The sequence below is a fragment of the Arachis stenosperma genome, chromosome 2, assembly GCF_014773155.1.
Source record: "Arachis stenosperma cultivar V10309 chromosome 2, arast.V10309.gnm1.PFL2, whole genome shotgun sequence".
In the NCBI taxonomy this organism is placed as follows: domain Eukaryota; kingdom Viridiplantae; phylum Streptophyta; class Magnoliopsida; order Fabales; family Fabaceae; genus Arachis; species Arachis stenosperma.
The window spans coordinates 88,950,043-88,974,500 of NC_080378.1; the positions used below are offsets into that span (position 1 = coordinate 88,950,043).

A 24,458-nucleotide genomic window follows, 5' to 3' on the forward strand; every position below is an offset into this window, starting at 1 on the left:
CTGGCCATTTGGCCATGCCTGAACCTTTTACTTATGTATTTTCAACGGTGGAGTTTCTGCACACCATAGATTAAGGGTGTGGAGCTCTGCTGTACCTCAAGTATTAATGCAATTCCATTGTCTTTTATTCAATTCTCTTTTATTCTTATTCCAAGATATTCATTCGTACCCAAGAACATGATGAATGTGATGATAAGTAACCCTCATTATCATTCTCACTTATGAACGCACGTGATTGACAACCACTTCCGTTCTACATGCAACAAGAGCTTGAATGTGTATCTCTTAGATTCCCCAACAGAATCTTCGTGGTATAAGTTAGATAGATGGCGGCATTCATGAGGATCCGGAAGGTCTAAACCTTGTCTGTGGTATTCCGAGTAGGACTCTATGATTGAATGACTGTGACGAGCTTCAAACTCCTGAAGGCTGGGCGTGATGACAAGCGCAAAAGAATCAAGGGATTCTATTCCAACCTGATTGAGAACCGACAGATGATTATCTTCATTCGCTTATCTGAAATTCCTACCAATGAATCTGCATAAGTATTCTATCCTTTTTATTATTTATTTTCTTATTTCAATTTTCGAAAAACCCATGAACCAATTTAATCTGCCTAACTGAGATTTACAAGGTAACCATAGCTTGCTTCATACCAACAATCTCTGTGGGATCGACCCTTACTCACGTAAGGTTTATTACTTGGACGACCCAGTACACTTGCTGGTTAGTTGAACGGAGTTGTGATAACAACTGATGCCACAATAATGATTTCATACAACTTAAAGAATAGTGATCACAATTTCGTCCACCAGACACCAAACTTAAAGATTGACACAAGACTCAAACAAAGGCAAAGATTACTAAAGAAAAGAAAAGATTTTGAAAAAATTTTGAAAAAGAAAATAAGAAATAGGTAAGACTCAAAAGTAAGAAAATCAAAAGAAAATACATAACCAAAAACAGAAAAGGTTTTGAAAATTTTTAGAAGAAAGACTCAAGAAATTCGAAAATTCACAAGAACAAAAACAAAAGATTCAAACCAAAAACAAAGATTAAACAAAGAAAAGAAAAGATTTTTGTTTAAAAAAAAGTTTTTGATCTTTCGAAAAAAAAGAAAAATAAAATAAAAGAATCTAACAAAATTAAAGATAATACCTGATCTAGAAAACAAGATAATCCGTCAGTTGTCTAAACTCAAACAATCCCTGACAACGGTGCCAAAAACTTGGTGCATTGGGCCATCCAAGTAATACATGAGCGAGTCAAGGTCGATCCCACGAGGATTGTGGTTTGAAGCAAGCTATGGTTATCTTGCAGGTCTTAGTCAGGCAGATGGAAGAGTTATTGAATTTGTTTAAATACAGTTTGATTGTTTAAAAGTAAATAAATAAAAAGGGTAATCAGAACTCAGAAGTCGTGTAAACTATGATAAGAAGATGGTTAAAGCTTGGAGTTGCTTTGTCCTTCTGGATTAACTCTGGTTTTACTGTCTTCTTCAATTGTGAATGATTTCTTCAATGGCAGACTGTATGTGATCAACACCTTTATTGAGAGGTCGTCAATGCTCCTCCAGATCTGAACACCAGGGTTAGTGCGCATCCAGCTAATTGAGGGTGAAGCTTATGCAGTCCATTCTCCTTAATGATCCTACTAAAAATGCCAAAGATAATGTCGGATCTTCCGGATCAGAGAATGCTACATCTTTGGATTCTAGCCTCTACCATAGAGACCCTAATCTCCCCATACCTCGGCTGAACTGGTATCTCGAGAAGTCCCCAACAAAGTTCTGGATTAGCCGTCTGAGAGATGTATAATCAAGCTGGCAGTTCGATGCTTTCCAATCACGTATTCACAGGAACTCAAGAAGACATGGGTGGTTGTCAAGAACGCGGTCTTAGTATGAAGAACGGAGCTAATTGTCACGGATCATCCCATTCATCATGCTGAAAAATGAATATACATCTTAAAATTAAACCAAACACGGATTGAAGAGAAACAATAATACTTTTATTAATTCATAGAACTCAGCAGGGCTCCTCGATCTCCTCAACCTAGGAAGTTTAGAAACTCATACTGATAGTAAATACAATGTGAAAAACGAAATATAGCTGATCTCCTTCAATGAGAGGTGTAAAAGTTTTTTAAATATTAAGCTAATGACTAAGGATTACATAAGAAAGGGTAAAATAGTCTTTTAGTGCTAAAATTCACTTCTGGAGTCCACTTGGTTAGTGTTTGGGCTGAGTTTTGATGAGATCCACATGCTAGGAGGCCTATAGGGCATTAAGTGTTGGCTAGGGGTCCTCTTTGGGCATTTGGAAGCCTGGTCTCCTCCTTTGGGAACTTGACGCCTGGAATTGGGCAAGAGGCTAGCATTGGACGCCAGTTTTGGGCCTTCTAATAATCTAAAGAAAAGTATGGACTATTGTACATTTCTGGAAAGTTCTAGAAGTCAACTTTCCATAGCCATTTAGAACGCTCCATTTGAACTTCTATAGCTCCAGAAAAGCTCTTTCGAGTGCAAGGAGGTCAGATCCGGACAGCACACTGAGATGAGTTATGTCAAGACAAGGACGATGGTTAATCTTGCTTGTTAATGATTTTTAGGTAAGGATGGTGGTTAATCCTACATGCTCGATATTTTTTTGCAATGGCAAAGACGGTGGTTAATTCCGCTTGCACATTAACTGATATTTGTTCTGTGATAAAGAAGGTTAGTTAATCCCGCTTGTTCTATGTACCCGGTAAGGACGGTGGTGAATCCCGCTTACTTGTGGGTTAATGTAATAGGCAAGGATGGTGGTTAATCCCGCTTGCGTGTTCTAGACAACGACGGTTGGTGAATTCCGCTTGCTTGTGGAACCTAGAGTAAGTACAGTTGGTTAATCCTACTTATTCGTGTTGAGTTCTGGCAATAAAATCGACGCGTGAGCTCAGAGCCTGTAGGACAGGCATACATCATTTTTATTTGTGAGTATTGATTGTGTGTGCATCTTGTATTTAAGATCACTAGTATGACTGAGACTTAGAACATTGAATGATTGCAGTTTAGGATTGTTGGTGGACGAAATTGTGATTCATTCTTTTCCAACTCGAATAATATTCCTTGGTAATGGCTCCAAAAACTTGGTGCACAATACCATGGGGTAAAATCAACTTCACAGTCTCGTTCAACTAACCAGCAAGTGTACTGGGTCGTCCAAGTAATACCTTACGTGAGTAAGGGTCGAATCCACAGAGATTGTTGGTATGAAGCAAGCTATGGTCACTTTGTAAATCTCAGTTAGGCACATTAACTAATTTAAGAGATTATTGGATTAAATTTGATTAATAAAAATAAACAGAAAATAAAAGGGATAGAAATACTTATGTAAATCAAGAGTGGGAATTTCAGATAAGCGTATGGAGATGCTGTGTTCCTCTTTGAAACTCTGCTTCACTATTCTCCCTTCCAATCCTTCTTACTCCTTTCCATGGCAAGCTTTGTGTAGGGCATCACCGTTGTCAGTGGCTACATCCCATCCTCGCAGTGAAAGCTAATGCTCACGCACTCTGTCACAGTACGGCCAATCACCGGTCGGTTCCCTCCCCTACTGGAATAGAATCCCTCTTTTGCGTCTGTCACTAACGCCCAGCAGGTTACAGGTTTGAAGCTCGTCACAGTCATTCAATCCTAGAATCCTACTCGGAATACCATAGACAAGGTTTAGACTTTCCGGATCCTCATGAATGCCGCCATCTATCTAACTTATACCACGAAGATTCTGTTGGGGAATCTAAGAGATACACATTCAAGCTCTGTTGCATGTAGAACGGAAGTGGTTGTCAATCACGCGCGTTCATGAGTGAGAATGATGATGAGGGTTATCCAACTCATCACATTCATCATGTTCTTGGGTACGAATGAATATCTTGGAATAAGAATAAATGAAGTTTATAAGATTATAAATAGTAATTGCATTGAAACTTGAGGTACAGCAGAGCTCCACACCCTTAATCTATGGTGTGCAGAAACTCCACTGTTGAAAATACATAAGTGAAAGGTTCAGGCATGGCCGAGAGGCCAGCCCCCAAAACGTGATCACTAGATCAAAATACAATCCAGGATCCAGGATGAAATTATGATAGTTAAATGTTCTATTTATAATAAACTAGCTCCTAGGGTTTACATGAGTAAGTAATTGATGCATAAATCCACTTCCGGGGCCCACTTGGTGTATGTTTGGGCTGAGCTTGATCAATCCACGAGCTGAGGCTTCTCTTGGAGTTGAATTTCGAGTTATGATGTGTTTTGGGCGTTCAACTCCGGATCATGACGTTTTTCTGGCGTTTAACTTCGGATAGCAGCATGTACTTGGCGTTCAACGCCAAGTTACGTCGTCATTCTTCGAATAAAGTATGGACTATTATATATTGCTGGAAAGCTCTGGATGTCTACTTTCCAACGCCGTTGAGAGCGCGCTATTTGGAGTTCTGTAGCTCCAGAAAATCCATTTTGAGTGCAGGGAGGTCAGATTCCAACAGCATCAGCAGTCCTTTTGTCAGCCTTTTTCAGAGTTTTGCTCAAGTCCCTCAATTTCAGTCAGAATTTACCTGAAATCACAGAAAAATACACAAACTCATAGTAAAGTCTAGAAATGTGAATTTAACATAAAAACTAATGAAAACATCCCTAAAAGTAGCTTGAACTTACTAAAAACTACCTAAAAACAATGCCAAAAAGCGTATAAATTATCCGCTCATCACAACACCAAACTTAAATTGTTGCTTGTCCCCAAGCAACTGAAAATCAAATAGGATAAAAAGAAGAGAATATACTATAAATTCAGAAATATCAATGAATATTAATTATAATTAGATGAGCGGGACTTGTAGCTTTTTGCTTCTGAACAGTTTTGGCATCTCACTTTTTCCTTTGAAGTTTAGAATGATTGGCTTCTCTAGGAACTTAGAATTTTGGATAGTGTTATTGACTTTCTTAGTTAAGCATGTTGATTCTTGAACATAGCTACTTTTGAGTTTTGGCCGTGGCCCTAAGCATTTTGTTTTCCAGTATTACCACCGGATACATAAATGCCACAGACACATAACTGGGTGAACCTTTTCAGATTGTGACTCAGCTTTGCTAGAGTCCCCAATTAGTGGTGTCCAGAGCTCTTAAGCACACTCTTTTGCTTTGGATCCTTTTTACCCTTGACTTTCGGTTTTAAGGGCTATTGGCTTTTTCTACTGCTCCTTCTTTTTTTTTCTCTTTTTTTTTTCGCCATTTTTTTTTCAAAATTTTTTTTTTCGCAAGCTTTCTTTTTCACAGCTTTTTCTTGCTTCAAGAATCAATTTCATGATTTTTCAGATCCTCAATAACATTTCTCTTTGTTCATCATTCTTTCAAGAGCCAACAATTTTAACATTCATAAACAACAAGATCAAAAGACATATGCACTGTTCAAGCATTCATTCAGAAAACAAAAAGTATTGTCACCACATCAATATAATTAAATTAAATTCAAGGATAATTTCGAAATTTATGTACTTCTTGTTCTTTTGAATTAAAACATTTTTTCTTTTAAGAGAAGTGAAGGATTAATGGAATTTATTCATAGCTTTAAGGCATGGTTATATACTAATGATCATGTAATAGATAAACATATAAAAAAAACGAAAAATAAGAAAAAAAAAATTTTTTTAGAACAAGGAATGAGTCCACCTGAATGAGGGTGGCGCCTTCTTAAAGGTCCAATGGTGCTCTTTGAGCTCCTCTATGTCTCTTCCTTGCTTCTGTTGAATGACTCCTAGTAATTTTGGTGTTTTTAATATTATTTGCTCCCAATAGTTGTGTGGAGGATAATTCATCCCCTGAGGTATCTCAGGGATCTCTTGATTTGCAGCCACATGTTCTACCCAACTGAGCTATTCCAGTTTACATGAGTCTTTCCTTTTTCTCTTTTTTTTTTTTTTTTTGCAAGCCTTTTTCCTTGTTCCTGCTCATATAGGGAAGAAGAGAAGAAAACAAGAAAAGAAGAGGAATCCTCTATGTCACAGTAAAGAGGTTCCTTATTGTTAGTAGAAGAAGAAAGGGGATAAGGAAAGGAGAATGGTTCGGATTTTTAGATGAAGAGAAGTGAAGAGAAGTGTTAGTAAATAATTAATTAAATAAAATAAGAAAAGAGAAGGAGAATTTTCGAAAATAATTTTGAAAAAGGGGTTAGTAATTTTCGAAAATTAAAACTAAAATTTGAAACAATTAATTAAAAAGAATTTTTGAAAAAGAGGGAGGTATTTTCGAAATTTAGAGAGGGAAAAGTAGTTATGTGGTTTTGAAAAAGATAAGAAACAAACAAAAAGTTAATTAGTTAGTTGAAAAAAGATATTAAAATCAAATTTGAAAAGATAAGAGGATAAGAATTTAGAAAAGATATTTTAAAATCAAATTTTTGAAAAAGATATGATATAAAAGATATGATTTAAAAAGATATGGTTTTGAAAAGATAAGATTGAAATTAGTTTTGAAAAAGATTTGAATTTTAAAATCACAATTAATGACTTGACTCACAAGAAATCACAAGATATGATTCTAGAACTTAAAATTTGAATCTTTCTTAACAAGAAAGTAACAAACTTGAAATTTTTGAATCAAAACATTAATTTTTGATGCAATTTTCGAAAATATGATGTAAAGATAAGAAAAAGATTTTGAAAAAGATTTTTGAAATTTTCGAAAATGATGAAAAAATGAAAAAGATATGATTTTTGAAAAAGATTTTAAAAAGATAAGATTTAAAAAGATAAGATATATTTTTTTTTATTTTTGAAATTTTTTTTTTTATGAGAGAGAAAAACACTAAAAATACTCAATGCATGAAAAATTTGGATCAAAACACATGTTGCATGCAAGAACACTATGAATGTCAAGATGAACACCAAGAACACTTTGAAGATCATGATGAACATCAAGAACATATTTTTAAAAAATTTTCAATGTAAAGAAAACATGCAAGACACCAAACTTAGAAATTTTTCATGTTTAGACTCTATGAATGCAAGAATGCATATGAAAAACACCATACAACACAAAACAAGAAAATATGAAGATCAAACAAGAAAGTTCATCAAGAACAACTTGAAGATCATGATGAATGCTATGAATGCATGAATTTTTCGAAAATTTTATGCAAGAAAAAGATGAACATGCAATTGACACCAAACTTATGACTTGACAAAAGACTCAAACAAGAAACACAAAATATTTTTGATTTTTATGATTTTTCTAATTTTTTTGTATTTTATTTGATTTTTTTCGTAAAATATATAGGAAAAATAAAATAAGAAATTCAAAATTTTTAATATGAATTCCAGGAATCATGCAATGTTAGTCTAAAGCTCCGGTCCAGGAATTAGACATGGCTTAATAGCCAGCCAAGCTTTCAATGAAAGCTCCAGTCCAAAACACTAGACATGGCCAATGGCCAGCCAAGCCTTAACTGAAACATTCTATACAGTAGCCAATTTGCTAAGAAAGACAAAGAAGCTCTTCTATAAGGATGAGTGAAACCTCGGTCCAAAAGAATTTAGACATGGCTTTTACAGCCAGCCAGGCTTCAACATGCTTCATGAAGCTCTAGAATGCATATTAAATTTTTTTTTTTTGTATTTTTATTTAATATTTTCGAAAATAATGTTTTGAAAAAAACGAAAAATAAAAGAAAAATTTTTGAAAAAGATTTTTGAAAAGAAAATTACCTAATCTGAGCAACAAGATGAACCGTCAGTTGTCCATACTCGAACAATCCCCGGCAACGGCGCCAAAAACTTGGTGGACGAAATTGTGATTCATTCTTTTCCAACTCGAATAATATTCCTTGGTAATGGCTCCAAAAACTTGGTGCACAATACCATGGGGTAAAATCAACTTCACAGTCTCGTTCAACTAACCAGCAAGTGTACTGGGTCGTCCAAGTAATACCTTACGTGAGTAAGGGTCGAATCCACAGAGATTGTTGGTATGAAGCAAGCTATGGTCACTTTGTAAATCTCAGTTAGGCACATTAACTAATTTAAGAGATTATTGGATTAAATTTGATTAATAAAAATAAACAGAAAATAAAAGGGATAGAAATACTTATGTAAATCAAGAGTGGGAATTTCAGATAAGCGTATGGAGATGCTGTGTTCCTCTTTGAAACTCTGCTTCACTATTCTCCCTTCCAATCCTTCTTACTCCTTTCCATGGCAAGCTTTGTGTAGGGCATCACCGTTGTCAGTGGCTACATCCCATCCTCGCAGTGAAAGCTAATGCTCACGCACTCTGTCACAGTACGGCCAATCACCGGTCGGTTCCCTCCCCTACTGGAATAGAATCCCTCTTTTGCGTCTGTCACTAACGCCCAGCAGGTTACAGGTTTGAAGCTCGTCACAGTCATTCAATCCTAGAATCCTACTCGGAATACCATAGACAAGGTTTAGACTTTCCGGATCCTCATGAATGCCGCCATCTATCTAACTTATACCACGAAGATTCTGTTGGGGAATCTAAGAGATACACATTCAAGCTCTGTTGCATGTAGAACGGAAGTGGTTGTCAATCACGCGCGTTCATGAGTGAGAATGATGATGAGGGTTATCCAACTCATCACATTCATCATGTTCTTGGGTACGAATGAATATCTTGGAATAAGAATAAATGAAGTTTATAAGATTATAAATAGTAATTGCATTGAAACTTGAGGTACAGCAGAGCTCCACACCCTTAATCTATGGTGTGCAGAAACTCCACTGTTGAAAATACATAAGTGAAAGGTTCAGGCATGGCCGAGAGGCCAGCCCCCAAAACGTGATCACTAGATCAAAATACAATCCAGGATCCAGGATGAAATTATGATAGTTAAATGTTCTATTTATAATAAACTAGCTCCTAGGGTTTACATGAGTAAGTAATTGATGCATAAATCCACTTCCGGGGCCCACTTGGTGTATGTTTGGGCTGAGCTGATCAATCCACGAGCTGAGGCTTCTCTTGGAGTTGAATTTCGAGTTATGATGTGTTTTGGGCGTTCAACTCCGGATCATGACGTTTTTCTGGCGTTTAACTTCGGATAGCAGCATGTACTTGGCGTTCAACGCCAAGTTACGTCGTCATTCTTCGAATAAAGTATGGACTATTATATATTGCTGGAAAGCTCTGGATGTCTACTTTCCAGCGCCGTTGAGAGCGCGCCATTTGGAGTTCTGTAGCTCCAGAAAATCCATTTTGAGTGCAGGGAGGTCAGATTCCAACAGCATCAGCAGTCCTTTTGTCAGCCTTTTTCAGAGTTTTGCTCAAGTCCCTCAATTTCAGTCAGAATTTACCTGAAATCACAGAAAAACACACAAACTCATAGTAAAGTCTAGAAATGTGAATTTAACATAAAAACTAATGAAAACATCCCTAAAAGTAGCTTGAACTTACTAAAAACTACCTAAAAACAATGCCAAAAAGCGTATAAATTATCCGCTCATCAATTGTCTAGCGAGTTCGCATCTTTTTATATAGTCTCTATTTGAAATTATTACCCTACTAGAACTTTCGGGTTCTCACCCATTGTCGGATTTTCTTAATTTTCAGATACAGAACGTGACGTGCCTCGCTAAGTGTATTGGACTTTTAATGAAGCGAAGATTTTACTTTTGGGTTTTTTTTATCTATGTAATATTTTTCTTCACTTTTGACATATGTAATTGTATATTCCTCTTAGATGTTGATTTATGAAAAAAAGAAGTTGTATTTTGTATACTTTTAATTGTACTATATTTTCTAGTCAGCCTTGCTTTGCAGGTCGAGACTAGTACTTATTATGTATTTCTCTTGGAATCCTATATGTGTGTGTGTATATATATATATATATATATATATTCTGTTTTCTGATATCAACGTCTTTACCGTTAATAATTTTGAATGCGATGTGATTATTGTTTTGTTATCTTTTTCATAGGCTCATAATTAAATTATATTCTTTTAAATATTATGTATATATTTTTCTATTTTTAGATCAGAAATCATAATATTTCACCACTTCTTCTAATTTATTACTATATAAGAGTTTGTGTGATAAGATATTACATAGCTAAAACTAATTAATATATTCCTTTAGTTCATATCTCTTTCTTTTACCATGAGTTAGAAAAATACTAACAAAAAACCCTCTAATTTAAGCTAATGATGATTTTGCATAGTTAACTATTATATAAGCTTGAACATGCCTCTTAAACCATCATATTTGATAACTATTCATTAGATAATAATGTCGTTTAATTGTGTAAGAACATATATGATATATTGTAAACATAATAATATATAGATGATGAGGAGTCTCAACCAATTTGAGTTAATCCACCGATTAACTTACTAATTCGTTTATACGAGTATTAAAAGTTAGGAAGCACCGATACGACACGCGATATGGACACGACACGACACGGATACGCCGACACGTTCTTTTTATAAAAAATTAGATACGACACGTTTAAGATACGTTGTGAATTAAAATTTAAATAATATATTAAATTAATAAAATATCATATTGTAAATATAAGAGAAAATATAGTTGCATAAAAAAGTCTAAAAATTATGCAATTATTAAAAAAAAAAATTTAATCTACTCTTGCCATCTTGCTAACAGAAAATGTATCAATTTCTTCTCCTCCAAATCCATCATCCGCAAATACCACAGCTTCTATGTTTGGTTCATCTAAAGATAAATACGAAACATCACTCAGACTTGGACTGTTGTCATCAACTCTGCTTCTATTAATTATTTTATTTTTAAATTTAAATTTTGATTTGTTTTTATTTTAAAATATTTTAAAATTAAAAAAAAATCGGTTAATTGGGCCATAAAACCACAAAATCGGGCCGGACTCGTTCGGATTCGTGACAGCTTCACCAAAATTCTACACCGCAAGAAGACACACCACCGATACGCTCGTTTGAAGTATCCGTCGAGTGTCGGTGTCAGATTCGTGTCCGACACGGATACGGCGGCACCATAGGAGAATCCGTGCTTCATAGATTAAAAGTTCAAATTTCATATATGCAATAATTTATTAGTCAATATTAAATTTTTAAATAAAGTTTCAATTGACAAGAAATTTGTTCTTGTTGTATCAAAGGAGTCCCTTGAGCTGTGTTTGTTTAATTTATAGAAACAGGACTCTGAGACAGGAATATGGAGATACAATATTATGTTTGTCAGAGAAGATATGGATATAGAGACACAATATGTCTAGGGACACTGAATTAGTATATTTTGTATCCATCTTAACAGAAAGGATACGAAGACACTAACAAGAGACACAACTTATTTTTTATTTTTTTATTATTATTGTTAATTTCTTATAATTATATTTTTTATTATTATATTTTTTCTCAAATTTTTTAATAGAAAAAAATAAGAATAAATTATATTTTTATAATTTGTTCTAGTTTATCATTAAACAAGATACAAAAATATAAAATTTTGTATTTCTGTCATTTATGTCTTGTTCTGAGTGTTTTATCTTATTCTATTCTCATAATCAAACACAATCTTAAAAAAAAGATGTTATAATTAATTTAGTCATGCATTGACCACTCAGTCGCTCTCTTTTTGTTTTTTTGCAATCATAAGTTTATGGTAGATGACTTAAAGACTTATAATATTGTACAAATACTTATTATGTATGATATTTTTTATAGAACTAAGATATGCCTTACTAAGTTCATGTCTTTTCCGTATATCAAGAGCTGCAAAATATTAACATGATGAAAACAAAAACCTCTAATTTTAGCAAGTTATTTTCAATTGTTAATTATTCTAGTTGAGCTTGGATATGTCTCTTCATTCTTCAACCACTAATTGTTTTATATATATATATATATATATATATATATATATATATATATATATATATATATTCAATAGAGGGTATCTTATTTATTAGTTGTGTAAGAACTTATATAATATTTATATATTAAACAGTGCTAAATATAAAATATAGACTACAAAAGGTAAAAAGCTTCATGCCTCATGAATACATTGAAAACATAATATGAGTTATTTGTGTAACAGAATTGTGGAAAAAATAGATTAAATAATTAATTATAAAAAATAATAGTTTAAAGCAAATAAAAATTAAAAAAATAGCTATTTTGGTCTCCACCATGTATATACATGGCAAACTGCCTTGATTTATTTTTTGAGAATATTAGAAAGATTTCGGTCTTTTATATATTATTAATGGGAATGCTAAGAAAATCCTAACTTTCCTATATAGACATATATGAATTTTTAACTTGTACAATTAGCTAAAGCAACTGGGACAAAGTTTGTAATTTCTTTTCTCACTTTGAATTATAGAAGAAACAAAATTAAGAATGATCTCCAATTTATGTTTGTTTTTGAAAAATGGGCTGCTAGCTAGCCAATATGCTGATAAACAAGTGAAAATATTAGTTTTGAGATATGACAGATTTTAGAAATCAAATTAATATTGTCTAAAATGTGTAGATATTTGCCATATATTTATAAAGAAATAGGTAAAATTGAAAAATAAGTTGCTGAAAACTTTTATAATGTCCAGTCAAATATAAAAATGCGGGAGAATATTGATATTGTTGGACTTTACAAATTCATGATCCCTGTCGCTTATTTTTTAAATCATAGGTGAGACATTCTATTTTTAATAACTAACTTCATTCATATGTTAAAATTAGAGGACTTTTGATCAATGTCATCTTTGCGTGAAAAAAATGGTTACATCTTCTAATTCTATTCTTTTAATTATCTGATAATGGAAGGGCAACAAAATAAAAAATAATAATAAATTCTTAAAAAAAAAACTGTGATTAAAGACTGAGGGTTAAGGCGTAGGGTGCTGAACATGTTCTCCTTCAAGTTCAGATATGACTATTAAGGAGTCCATCAATTCAAGAGAGAGGGGTTCTGACTTTGGAATTGGGTTCATTACCTGCAAATCAAACAATTAATATTAATTAATGGTTTAACCTGAATTATTATTACCATTGGCATAGGCACCTAGCTATACCTTCTTGTTGTTTTTCACATAACCTATGGCTACTTCTCTCCGTAAATATGCTCTCTCAGACAGCTCCCAAAATGTTGGGTTCTCTCCTTCCCTCATGTAAAGCCCAATGTCCTGCACAAACCAAAACTACAGTTAGGGATATTTATGATTCGGATGGAATATAGATAAAATTTTGATCCAATATACACTAAATTAAATTTATCATATTAAATCGGATCTAATATCTGTATTTTTTATGTTAAGATTCGATCCACATATTTACAAATCAGATCAGATTATATACCCGCAAAATGAAAATTCATTAAAAAAATTTGTTTTTATAAAAAAATTTAATAAAATTTTCTTTTGTTGCTCTTTTAAACTCTTAAAATATTATTAAATTAATTTTTTTATAAAAATAAAATAATACAATATCTATAAATAATAATTATTAATTAAAATAATACATAAATATAATACATATATTTTATTTATTTATTTATTTCATGCATATATGTATAATAAATCTGTAGATATAAATATGATATTTACGATTCGACCTTAACATATCAGATCATACAAATTAGATGCGAATGAATATTTTGGATTTGCGGATTATAATCCAATCTGTTAACACTCCTAAATATATAACAATGTAGTAATGTAATGTAAAAAGGTATTTATTATTTTACCTAAAAGTTTGGCGTTTAATTTATCAAAAAAGTTTAATAGTTAATATTTAATTTAAAAGTATAAAATTAATAAATTATAAATATTTGATATATATTATAAAAAATAAGTTTAGCAAGTTTGGCACACAAATGATAGACACTAAAAAATTGGTCATGTAATAATTAGTAATAAATACCACTCTTCCTAATAATATTGATATTGATTCTTATGTAATCATCAATTGTATTGGAATATATTACACCGATACTAAAAGTTAGTAACCAATTAAGTGAATTAACTATTTGTATAGGAATAATATACCATGACCTATTATATTCATATTATAATCACATATTTATAATCAAATTTCATAAATAATATAATTTAATTAATTTTATAACTTACCAAATTTGATACACATTTACAGTCAAATTTTATATCTAATATTGGTGGTTGATCTTTTTATATTAATAAAATAATTTGATCATTTTATTAAAAAAAAAATCTTTGATTATTATCTTACAAAAAGTTCAATTATTCACTATATATAAAAAATTTGATTATTTTAGTGACTAATTATTTTAGAAATGGACAAGCATAGTATAATCTACTGTTAAAAATAAGTTGAGTATTTTTTTTTTAAAAGTAAAAATAACAAAATTTGAAGATTAATTTTATGATGAAAGTTTAGGAGTAAATAAATTAGAGGGTTAGATTTGTAATTTTAAAATAATAAAAAAAGTTGACTCTTAGATTTTTTTATTTGAAAATTACAAACACAAATTTGATTTTCAGATGCTTGAATTTAAAAAATTAAAAAAATCATAAATACATATTTAACCTTTGATTTTGATATTTAAATTTGACTCAGATTTCTTCTACTTATCATTTATAATTTTTGTGAACACTTTTTCAATATTAAAATTAAAAAACGTATTTTAATAGTACCTAATTACTAATATTTTAGAGTTAATAAAATATTTTTTGTATTTATTTTTAAATAATACTACCTAGCTAAGTCTTTTTATTAATTAAAGATCAATTAAATTAAACAATAAAACTTAAATAATACTATTTATAACTAATTTTTATTAATATTAGACTAATTTAATTGAACTTATTAATAAAAACATTTAGATATATAACATTATTCTTTACTTTTTACCTTTACATATATTTCGTCCCCCTCTGCATCGAGAATATCTTTCCAAACCTCATTCAATTCACTGTTCTCAGCCACTGAAACATACAAACACTCAAGCCATTAATAGAAGCTACCGCTGTACAGTAATTAAAGGGACTGCAAGTAGTTAGTTGTGAGACCTTGAGCTGTTACAAGGCTCATTAGTTCCTCCCCTGCTATGTACGTCACTGATGGCTTGATTCTACTCATCTGCGTCCACCATTTTACGTAACTCCTTCATCAACACCAACCACATGCATATTGCTATTGCAATATAATCTAATACGAACTATTTCAAAGGCTAAATTAAGGTTTAAGATTTACTTGTTTTCCCAATTTTGAATCCACAATCTCTGCAACTAGATTTTGGACCTGCAATCACCAATTCAAAGATATCAGCTAAACATGAAAATGTATCATGTAAGTTACAATAAATATTCAAATTAAATGGGTCAGATTGGATATCATTAATTTACTTATTTAAACTATATAGATACTAAAACTACTCGATTATCCTAAAAGTACAATAACTATAATTTTGGGCATAGAATAAGTTTTAAAAAAAATATATAAAACCTACTGAAAACTAACCTATTTTGGATGATAAAACCACAATTTTATGATAAGTAGATTTTACGAATTTCTAAAATTTTATCTAATACAGAAAAAGACCACAAAAATGGATCACACTGGATATCAGTAATTTACTTATTTAAACTATATGAATACTAAAATTATCGGATTGTCCTAATAAAAGTAAAATAGTTATAACTTTGTCTTCCCGTTTTTAATATAAATCGTGGGCATAGTAGAAGTTTTAAAAAAATATATAAAATCTATTGAAAAGCTAACGTATATATTGTGGCCTATATATTGAGATTATGGATTATAAAAAACTAACTTATTTCAGCTGATATAACCAAAAAAAAAAGCATTATACTTTTTAATAGTTTGTATATATTTCTAAAACTATATCTAATACACAAAAAAACCACAATTTATGTAAAAAATTTGGTTCAGCCTAAAACCAATGTGAAACCCACAATTTACGTGAGAAAGGCTAGTTCTAGTTATTCGACATGATGGTCACCCATAATACTGTAACTTGGCAGAGGTATTCAAAGAGTTTCTAAGCTTTGATAACCCCAATCTTAAAACAAAAATGTAAACAATTTAAAATATCAATAATTTTTAATAAAACCTTAATAAGAGAATATCAATAATCTAAAAACATTTATAGAAATATAAAATTTTTAATAAGAGAATATCAATTTAGAAAAATTTATAAGAGAATATTATATTTGGTTGAAACCATATTTAAATTAACAAATTAATTGTTTCATGCAATAATTGATATACTTTATTTTTAAATTTTTGGATCTATAGTTACAAATACAAATATAACTCTTTCTTTTTCTAAATGCATTCATATTGATATTATTATTAATATTTTTTAATATAAATAATAAGTATTGATAATATTCATCTAATTAATTATAATGTTCTTTTACAAGAGATGTTTATTTTTAGAATAAGAGGATAAATATAAGAAATTAGTATTTAACTCATAAATATAAGCAATTAGTTAATATATGCAAGTAATTCTGATTAAATATAATTTTTAAAATAATTTAATGAAAATAAATTTAATATTAAAAACAATTAATATTTAAAATTTTGGTAAATAATATGAATTTAGTAAAATAATATGTTTCCAATATAGTGGAAAAAATTAGATTAGCAACTGTTACGGTAGGTAACCGGAGATTAATACGACGAACGGCGTTTAGCGGCCCAAGTGTGTGATGGAGGAGAACTCTGGGTAGGTCCGCAACTCGGGAGGCTCCGTCCAACTTGTGCTCGCGTGTGAATGGGGGGTGGTACCTGCAAAGACACTCCGATGCCTAAGTTAGCAAGAGTGTGAGCAGGTCTAGAGAGTATTGGACTTAGAGATACCTGAGGGGCGTCAGTGTACTTATAATGGTGAGCCAATAACCACCGTTGGTGTAGTGCCGTATCTTTAGGGTGGTAACCGTCCCTATTATCTTGGGGAGGTTAAGATATGGCTTTATGAGGTGGTTAGAGAGATTTTAGGGGCGGTTACTCATTTGAATGAGTGTTTATCTGCCAGCTAATCTCACATCCGACCTCTTCAGACCAAGTCGTGGTTGGCACCGACTTCTTATGTGAAGGTCGGCACTTAGCAAGGCTCTAATCCTTTAGATTAGACCTTTTAGTTGGACCCGGGCCTTCGCATTGGGCCAGGGTATGAACAGCAACTATTCTATATACAAAATATTTACGGTAAGTACTTTAAGTAAGTGCTCTATCTACAAAATTAGATTAGTCAGTAAGTACTCTATTTTATTATATATCTTAATGCTTATTCCCTATAAGTATTCTATTTAATATTATCCTTAAATCGTGGCTTTTCTCTTAGTGTCATATTTTTCAGTCTAAAAATAATAACTCTATCACGATTTATGCAGTCTGTGCCATGATAATTTTTGCTACGTCCATGCCTTTCTTATCAACGTAAATAATGATTTTGCCATGATTTATTCTCGCATGTTTTTTACTTAAATAATTACTTTTCAGTAGGTTTCATATTTTTATTTAAAAACTTGTCCTATGTCCACGATTGATTTATATTAAAAGTAAGAGGACAAAATTATGACTATTTTATTTTTAGGACAATTTGATAATTTTGGTATCTATATAATTTAAGATAAATTCTACTTGATACTCTCTAAAATTAAGGATAAGTTATAAAAAACATATCTTATTATTATTAAATGAAATAGATTGGCTTACCATGATTACACTCTTAATCTAACCTAAATTTTGTTAACCTAAGCAATAGACTATGGTATAATATATTTTTTTTTTTACAAATTATAAAAATTACTAGAGAAGTTTTATTTTATAATTTTAATTTTTTTTTTCAAAAAGAAAACAAGGAGAAAAAAATTTGACAATTTAAAATTTTTTGTGCCTTTTGAATTTTCATTTTATTTATCCTTTTTGTCTTTTGAGATTTTTTTATTTTGTGATTGAAATTGATTAATAAATGTATAATTTTAAAAAAATAACTTTTTAATAATTTTTTTATAATTGCAAAAAAATTATATCATAACTAATTGATTAGATTAACAAACCTTAAATTAAATTAAAGTTAATCATATTAAGTCAATTCATTTTATTTTATTTAATAATATAAAAATATGTCACAAAGGTTAACTTACTCCTTAATTTAGACAAAGTTAGATAGAATTTACCATAATTTAAATACATAAATTATCCTATTGGATATTATGTTCCTTAATAAATTTTGTTCTCTAAAATCCTAAAAATTAAAATTAATTATGTTTGACAAATTGGTCAATTTTGAAAGAGAGGAATCAAATTTGCAGTGCATTTTTTTTTTGACAAATTGTCTTATAACAAAATATGTTAACAGAAAAATTAATTATATCAGATACATTATTTCTTTTTTTTTTTTTGCATTGAAGAGAGAATAATTTGTCTTATAGTAATATGTTTTAGATATAATTATCTTATAATTAAAAAAAAAAAAAACTTATATGTCCAAACTAATAGTAAAAGTTTGATTGAAAGCATGAGAGGAACTAATTTGTCTAATGGGACAAGAGTAATTATCAAGTATTTCAAGCTAGTAAAAATTTGTCGGAAACAAGTTTGATCTGGAATTGATCAATTTGGTATTTACTATTTTTAAGTTAGTTATTTCAATTGAAAGAAACATCACCTTAACCCCAAATTTGTTGCAGATATTTTCAGCAAGTAGGATAGAATAAACAGATTTCTGCTCTGTCATGGATGCATCTGCAAAGAAAATAACATAGAATATAATATTAGAAAAAGTTACTTTAATATGACCTAAAAAGAACTTATTTCTATGCTAAAGAAGTTACCTCCAAAAAGCCATTCTCTGTCAAATATTACAGCAATTGACAGAGGAATATCTTCATCTTTCATAGAACTCTGGATATTCAATATGGTTTCCTTTAAAGTCTCGTAGTCCATAGGATTTCCAATCTAGTATAAAAAAATAAGTTTAAAGCAAGTGAAAGATTGCAGCAAAAGCAGTACCAATCTATTCAAATTTGATCACATAGTTTTCTGAATGAAACAATACCCTATGAGAAACACGGACATTCTTGAGTAGTTTGTTGTGACCAAACCTCTCCTCTAATGACGTATCTGATAATATTTCCTGCAAGAAAGAATCTCTAATGAACAAAGGGTTATTAATGAAATTCATATAGAGTTTAATTTTGATATACCAATAGTGTAAAATATTTTTGAGTGGTCCAATTTTATCGGATTTTTTTGGATGACCATTCATGTGATCAAAGTAAAAAATAATTATTTTTTAGTGACATGATATTATTTTACTCATTAAAATTAAATTCATTCATATATTAAATTTATGTCTATTTTAAGCATATTGTAGTTTAAATATATGTATATTATACGAATTTACCAAAACACTTCCAGGACCAAGATAATTATCATATTCTTGAATCATATCTATGACATTTGGTCGCCACCCAAGTAAAAGAATGCACTCTCTTGGTCCTTGATTCGTGTCTGATGCCTACAAGACGATCACAACAACCATCGATAATTAAAGCTTTAAACACAATTCCAATGGTATATATCAAAACATATCCAACTGTCTAAGGTACAAGTTGTAGTATGTACCTTGGAACCTGATTTTTTCGGACGCTTCACAACATTAGCAAGTCTTGTTTCACTCAATTCCATCTTTTCAGGAACTTGAAGACTTTGAATTTTATCGGTGCCTTCCATCTTATCTTTAGTATTCTGAAGTGATCCGATGAGTAGTACCTAAACGACGACAATGGCTTTTAAAACTTTTTTGCCTTGATCACAAAGAAAGACAAGTTTGATGAAAACAGAACCTAATTTAGGAAAATACTTGCCAAGAAAGATATGTACATGAAATAGATTTAATTTGTGTTTGACATACTTTATCATTTTTTTGCATAATCTCGTCGTCATTAGGGTGGAAGTATATTCTTCCGTTCCGGCATAAACCACACACAACAGCCTGAAAAATATAAACAGTTACAAATGGAATTCACATTTGAATGTCATTAATAAGAGTAATAAGCGTAATAAGAGTAAAGTGACAATTACATGCAAGTATTTCGATTTCAGACTAGTTACCCTTTAAAGAAAAAAAAGTACCAATTAGGTCTTTAACGATACTAATGATAGAAATATATGTCTTTCCGTCAATAGATAGTGCGACACGAAATGGAGTTGACTTATGTATTTCATTACCTACAAAAGTACATGTCCTATTGTTGCAACATGAGCATGGAAACAATGTGATTTTGAATAATGAAACATTTATTATCTTTTGAATTTTCATATAATCTTTATCAACTGCTTTTTATTTATCACAAATCATATTAAAACATGTGAAGAATCAAATTGATACTTTTTTTTTCTTCATAGACTAATTATTTCAAGGTCAAAATCTTCAGAGACCTAGCTGTTACTTTACTCCACTAATAATTATCATTTTACCTCCTGAAATCCATGTCTAAGCTGCGAGTAAGTTATTCCTTCGAGATTAGGCAAGCTGCAAAGATTAAACACATTCTCTGTAACAAGTTAAAATACTGAATGTTAGACTTCATAGATGAACACAATCAAAGGGCCCAAAATGCTTGATGAGAGTGCAAATGCAGTACTTTGATAGTTTAGCAAGTGTCTGTAGATCTTTATGAGGTCTTTCTGTCGCGAGCACTGAACAAATAATTTGGATGCAACATTTTCCACTGGCGCCACTTTTAGTCCAGAGATTGACTTTAAAAGCTCGCTGCTGATGGAGCTCGAAACCTGCACTTACGAATAAGAATAAGTCAAGTCAACCAAGCTTTCTTCTTCTAAGTCACTGGTTAAATAGAGTTTATATATACCTCAACTATGGTGGGGACAGAATCCATGTTTGGAATTGGTTGTAAGGCTAAAACCGACAGAAATGTATCTGTGTCAACTTCATACCTAAAAATATTAAGAATCTAAAATCAATTAACTTCATCACCAAATAACAAAACGGAAATTAAAGGTAAAAACTATATATTCTTTATTATATACCCTCAAGTCCTTTAGCTACCGTTTGTTTTGAGCCATTGGGACGGAGACTAAGATATGGGACTTAGTATCATATTTGTTAGTTTAGAAATTAGTACTAAAATTTCAGTCTTTATTCTTAAAATTTCAGCCGTATTTCAATACTTCCAAAAAGTAAAAACACAGGAGATTAACTTTTTAAGAGACGGAGACCGAAACTTTAATAACATTTTATACCTAAAATATTTCCATTTCAATTAATTAATTCCAACTTTACTTTTGTGCAAATTAAATTAGAACTTCATTCTTATTTCAGTCTCTATCTCCTACTTTACATTAAACACAATACTGAGACTTATTCTAATTTCTATCTCTTGATCTCAGTCTCTGATTCTCTGTCTCTCTTCCAAAGGCTACTTAGTTTTTCCAGTGAAGCAGAAACACCTTAAACATGAACTAATCAAAGATTAATTACCGGTCCCCTTTCGATGGCAGTATAATTATTGCGCGTGCCTTGTTTGCTGCTCCCCTCTCAAATGATTCCGTTAAGCTTAGGCTGCTACTGCAAAGACAGACATTTTACATGGAACACAAAAATTTTATTAACAATTAAGAAAATGGAAGTTGAATAATGCAATTTCACAGAATCCATAAACCATACCTTTTTGAAAGGATATCAATGTGGCGCAAATCTTTAGTAATACTGACAGCTATTTTGTCGATCTTTTTTCTTGGAAGATCAGCCATAAGGAGAATTCTCTGCCTCCTGCATGAGAATGAACAAACATATTACTTACAGATCCAACAATTTGGTCATATTTCTAGACTTGTGGATCACTTAGTTACCTCGTTGTCGCCGTGCCTAACCGAACTGCGAATCCATGATACTTATTTAACTGCTTTAATATGAATGGCAAATGACTATTCATCCCACAAATTATGATATGATCAGTCTCCTGCACTTGCATCTGAGCCCCCTCTCTGAGTTTTTCCATATTGTTCTGTCCTAATAGCCAGCAAATAGTGATTAAATTATCGATCCACGAGCACAAAAAACTAACATTCTTGATTCCTCAAGAAACCTTACCCTGAATTCTTCTGTCATAATACTTAGGAGGCGAGAGTACAATAATATTCCCCACATTGCAAGAACAAAGCCAATAAACCGCTCCTTGCTTGTTTGTTGCTGCGAAAAAAAAAAAAGACATTCTTTAGCAACTGAATATGCTTATAATTTAAGTAACATGAGATGCAGTCTATATACATATATATATATATATATATATATATATATATATATATATATATAAAGAAATGATTATGAAATCAACATTGTACATACTACTAAATGAGTAGATGAATCACAAAGGCATGCCCAAGCATCCCAGAGACAGTCCTCTAGAGATTGTTTACCATTCCTGGATGATTCAAAACAATTTAGGAACTTCCAAAGCTTCAAAGAAAGCCATTAAAGTATTCTCATTCTCAACAAAATCTAGAAAATACAAATTAACTCTCTTTGCATTACCTGAACTTGAAGAACAGGAAACCACCAATGACAGTAAATAAGACACATGCTACAAGCAGCACCACAAAGAATCTGAAACAATCCATATCAGACATTGGAAAACAAAAGTTTAAACTATTAGGTAGATGAACTCAAATGAATGGACTCTGCAACTTACATTGCAACATTTTTTTCAAGTCGGATGTTAAATAAGTACAAGAGCCTTGATAAACTCCATCTAATATAACTGAAAGAAGGAAGAGGACTAGGTTTATTCAGGGAATTAGAAACGCAAGCAAGGGGCAATCGAGTCGTCGTCTGAAACACAGTTGGTATAGTTGCTTGGATAACTTTGATGATCTGATCCAGAAGTTTCACTTTTGCCACTCTTAGTATGAAATACAATGTCATAGATTGGATCATCCTTTTAGTCTTTAAAGCCTACACCACATATTTGGAATCCAACTATAAAATGTGAGTGCAGTGTAGAATAAACTTATCCTCAACAAATTGAAAGGTTTTCCCAAAGATTAGTTACCGGAGAAGCTCCATTATCTTTGTGGGATTTTAATTTATCTTCTGAATTGTGCCTTCTCCCTACAAGGTTTCCATTAAAGAGTGATTTGGTTATCTGATAATTGCTCCATATATATTGTTTTAAAGCTCACCTTCACTGGGTATTTTACGAGAATGCACATGAAATGATGAACATTTGATTCTGTTTAAGTAGCAGGGCAGAAACCTCCTGTGAAGTAGAAGTTTTCAAAATGATCAATCTTGTAAAATAATGTTGTGAACTCGTTGTACCAACTACTGATACCTAACACCTTAACGCAAACTTACTTTTCATCAAAATTTTTGTAAAATCAATTTTATGCAAACTCCCGTTTATAAACTGTAATCCAAACACACACTATATAAGCCATCAAATTAGACCGCCTACATTACACCATGTGGATACGGCCTTTACCTCATCTTACATAATGCAAGGTGCTTTGCAAGTATAGAAATACTAGTAGTAACAAAAATGACAAAAGAGGATGAAGTTGAACAAGTACTAACCTATTAGTAACAGAGAAGTGCATGAGGGTTGGAGTTGAAGGATGAGGAAGTAGCAGAATACATGGGTATGGTTGTGCCTGACACAAGACCATAGCTTCTTGCCTTCGTTTGTTTTTTTTCTCAAAAAGCACAACACACAGCAGAATACATGGGTATGTCAATCAATGTAGAAGCGTGAGAAAGGAGTAAGATGAGTCAGTTGAATGTAACATGAGCTTATGTGGCCAAGCTACAGGTTATTTAGATAAGGTCCTATATTGAACAATAATGATATATAGTCTATATATCCATTTTCATATCTATTTATCTGTATTTATTTTCTAAGAATTCGTACAAGCTAATATGGAATGGAATAAGGATGAAAACTAAGGTCCTCTCGACTTCACATGAAGTTGATAGTTGAGAGCTGTTAGATAAAAATTTAGTCAAATTAATCAAATAATCTAATGGCTCTCAACTATCAACTTCACGTGAAGTCAACTCCACCTGAGTTTTCACATGGAATAACTGTTTACAGTATTATTTTTTTTAATAAGAGTTTACTATTATTGATATTTTTAATTAAACTATTTATGTTTTTAACAGAAAAATTATAATTGTGTTAACATACAATAAGAAATTAAGAATACATATTTGCCTTTATTTTCTTTTATAATTTTTGTGTATTCTTCGTTCAAGACAATTTCATTATATATATATATATATATAAGAAATGTGATATTTTAAATAAATGCATACTGCTAATAATAAATACATGGATTAATAAGAAATTGACAGATAAATTATATAATCTACATCAACTAAAAGATTATTAAAATTTATTATTTTTTGTTATAAATTAATTATTAATATTTAAAATTATAG

At 31.2% G+C, this 24,458-nt stretch overlaps 1 protein-coding gene across 16 annotated transcripts; it reads right to left on the minus strand.

The window, feature by feature from the left end:
* Positions 1-12,732: 12,732 nt before the first annotated feature.
* On the minus strand, positions 12,733-23,811 carry LOC130960469 (putative ion channel POLLUX-like 2). Of its 16 annotated transcripts, none has more exons than XM_057885862.1 (24): positions 23,595-23,811; positions 23,201-23,277; positions 23,071-23,129; positions 22,711-22,973; positions 22,554-22,625; positions 22,368-22,443; positions 22,113-22,211; positions 21,872-22,026; positions 21,687-21,791; positions 21,501-21,587; positions 20,872-20,956; positions 20,644-20,791; positions 20,477-20,553; positions 19,911-19,991; positions 19,622-19,768; positions 19,401-19,514; positions 19,053-19,130; positions 18,829-18,952; positions 18,663-18,739; positions 15,218-15,265; positions 15,034-15,103; positions 14,876-14,949; positions 13,060-13,170; positions 12,733-12,981 (listed from the first exon to the last, which is right to left on the minus strand). In XM_057885862.1, the coding sequence occupies exons 1-24, from the start codon at positions 23,684-23,686 to the stop codon at positions 12,874-12,876; spliced, it is 2,427 nt and encodes an 808-aa protein (XP_057741845.1). In that variant the 5' UTR covers positions 23,687-23,811; the 3' UTR covers positions 12,733-12,873. The 16 variants fall into 16 exon arrangements, 2 of the variants coding, with proteins under 2 accessions (XP_057741845.1, XP_057741846.1); XM_057885863.1 differs by having other exon boundaries at positions 22,711-22,997; XR_009079118.1 differs by lacking the exon at positions 12,733-12,981 and adding an exon at positions 16,675-16,777 and having other exon boundaries at positions 13,085-13,170.
* Positions 23,812-24,458: the final 647 nt, after the last annotated feature.

What these genes read in the sequence shown, in the direction of transcription:
- LOC130960469 (XM_057885862.1), bottom strand. Translation starts at nt 23,686, where the DNA reads ATGGTCTTGTGTCAGGCACAACCATACCCATGTATTCTGCTACTTCCT. An exon ending in AAGATAATGGAGCTTCTCCG is followed by an intron (nt 22,974 to 23,070) that starts GTAACTAATCTT and finishes TATGTGGTGTAG; the next exon opens with GCTTTAAAGACTAAAAGGAT. An exon ending in GCAACAAATTTGGGGTTAAG is followed by an intron (nt 15,266 to 18,662) that starts GTGATGTTTCTT and finishes TGGTGATTGCAG; the next exon opens with GTCCAAAATCTAGTTGCAGA.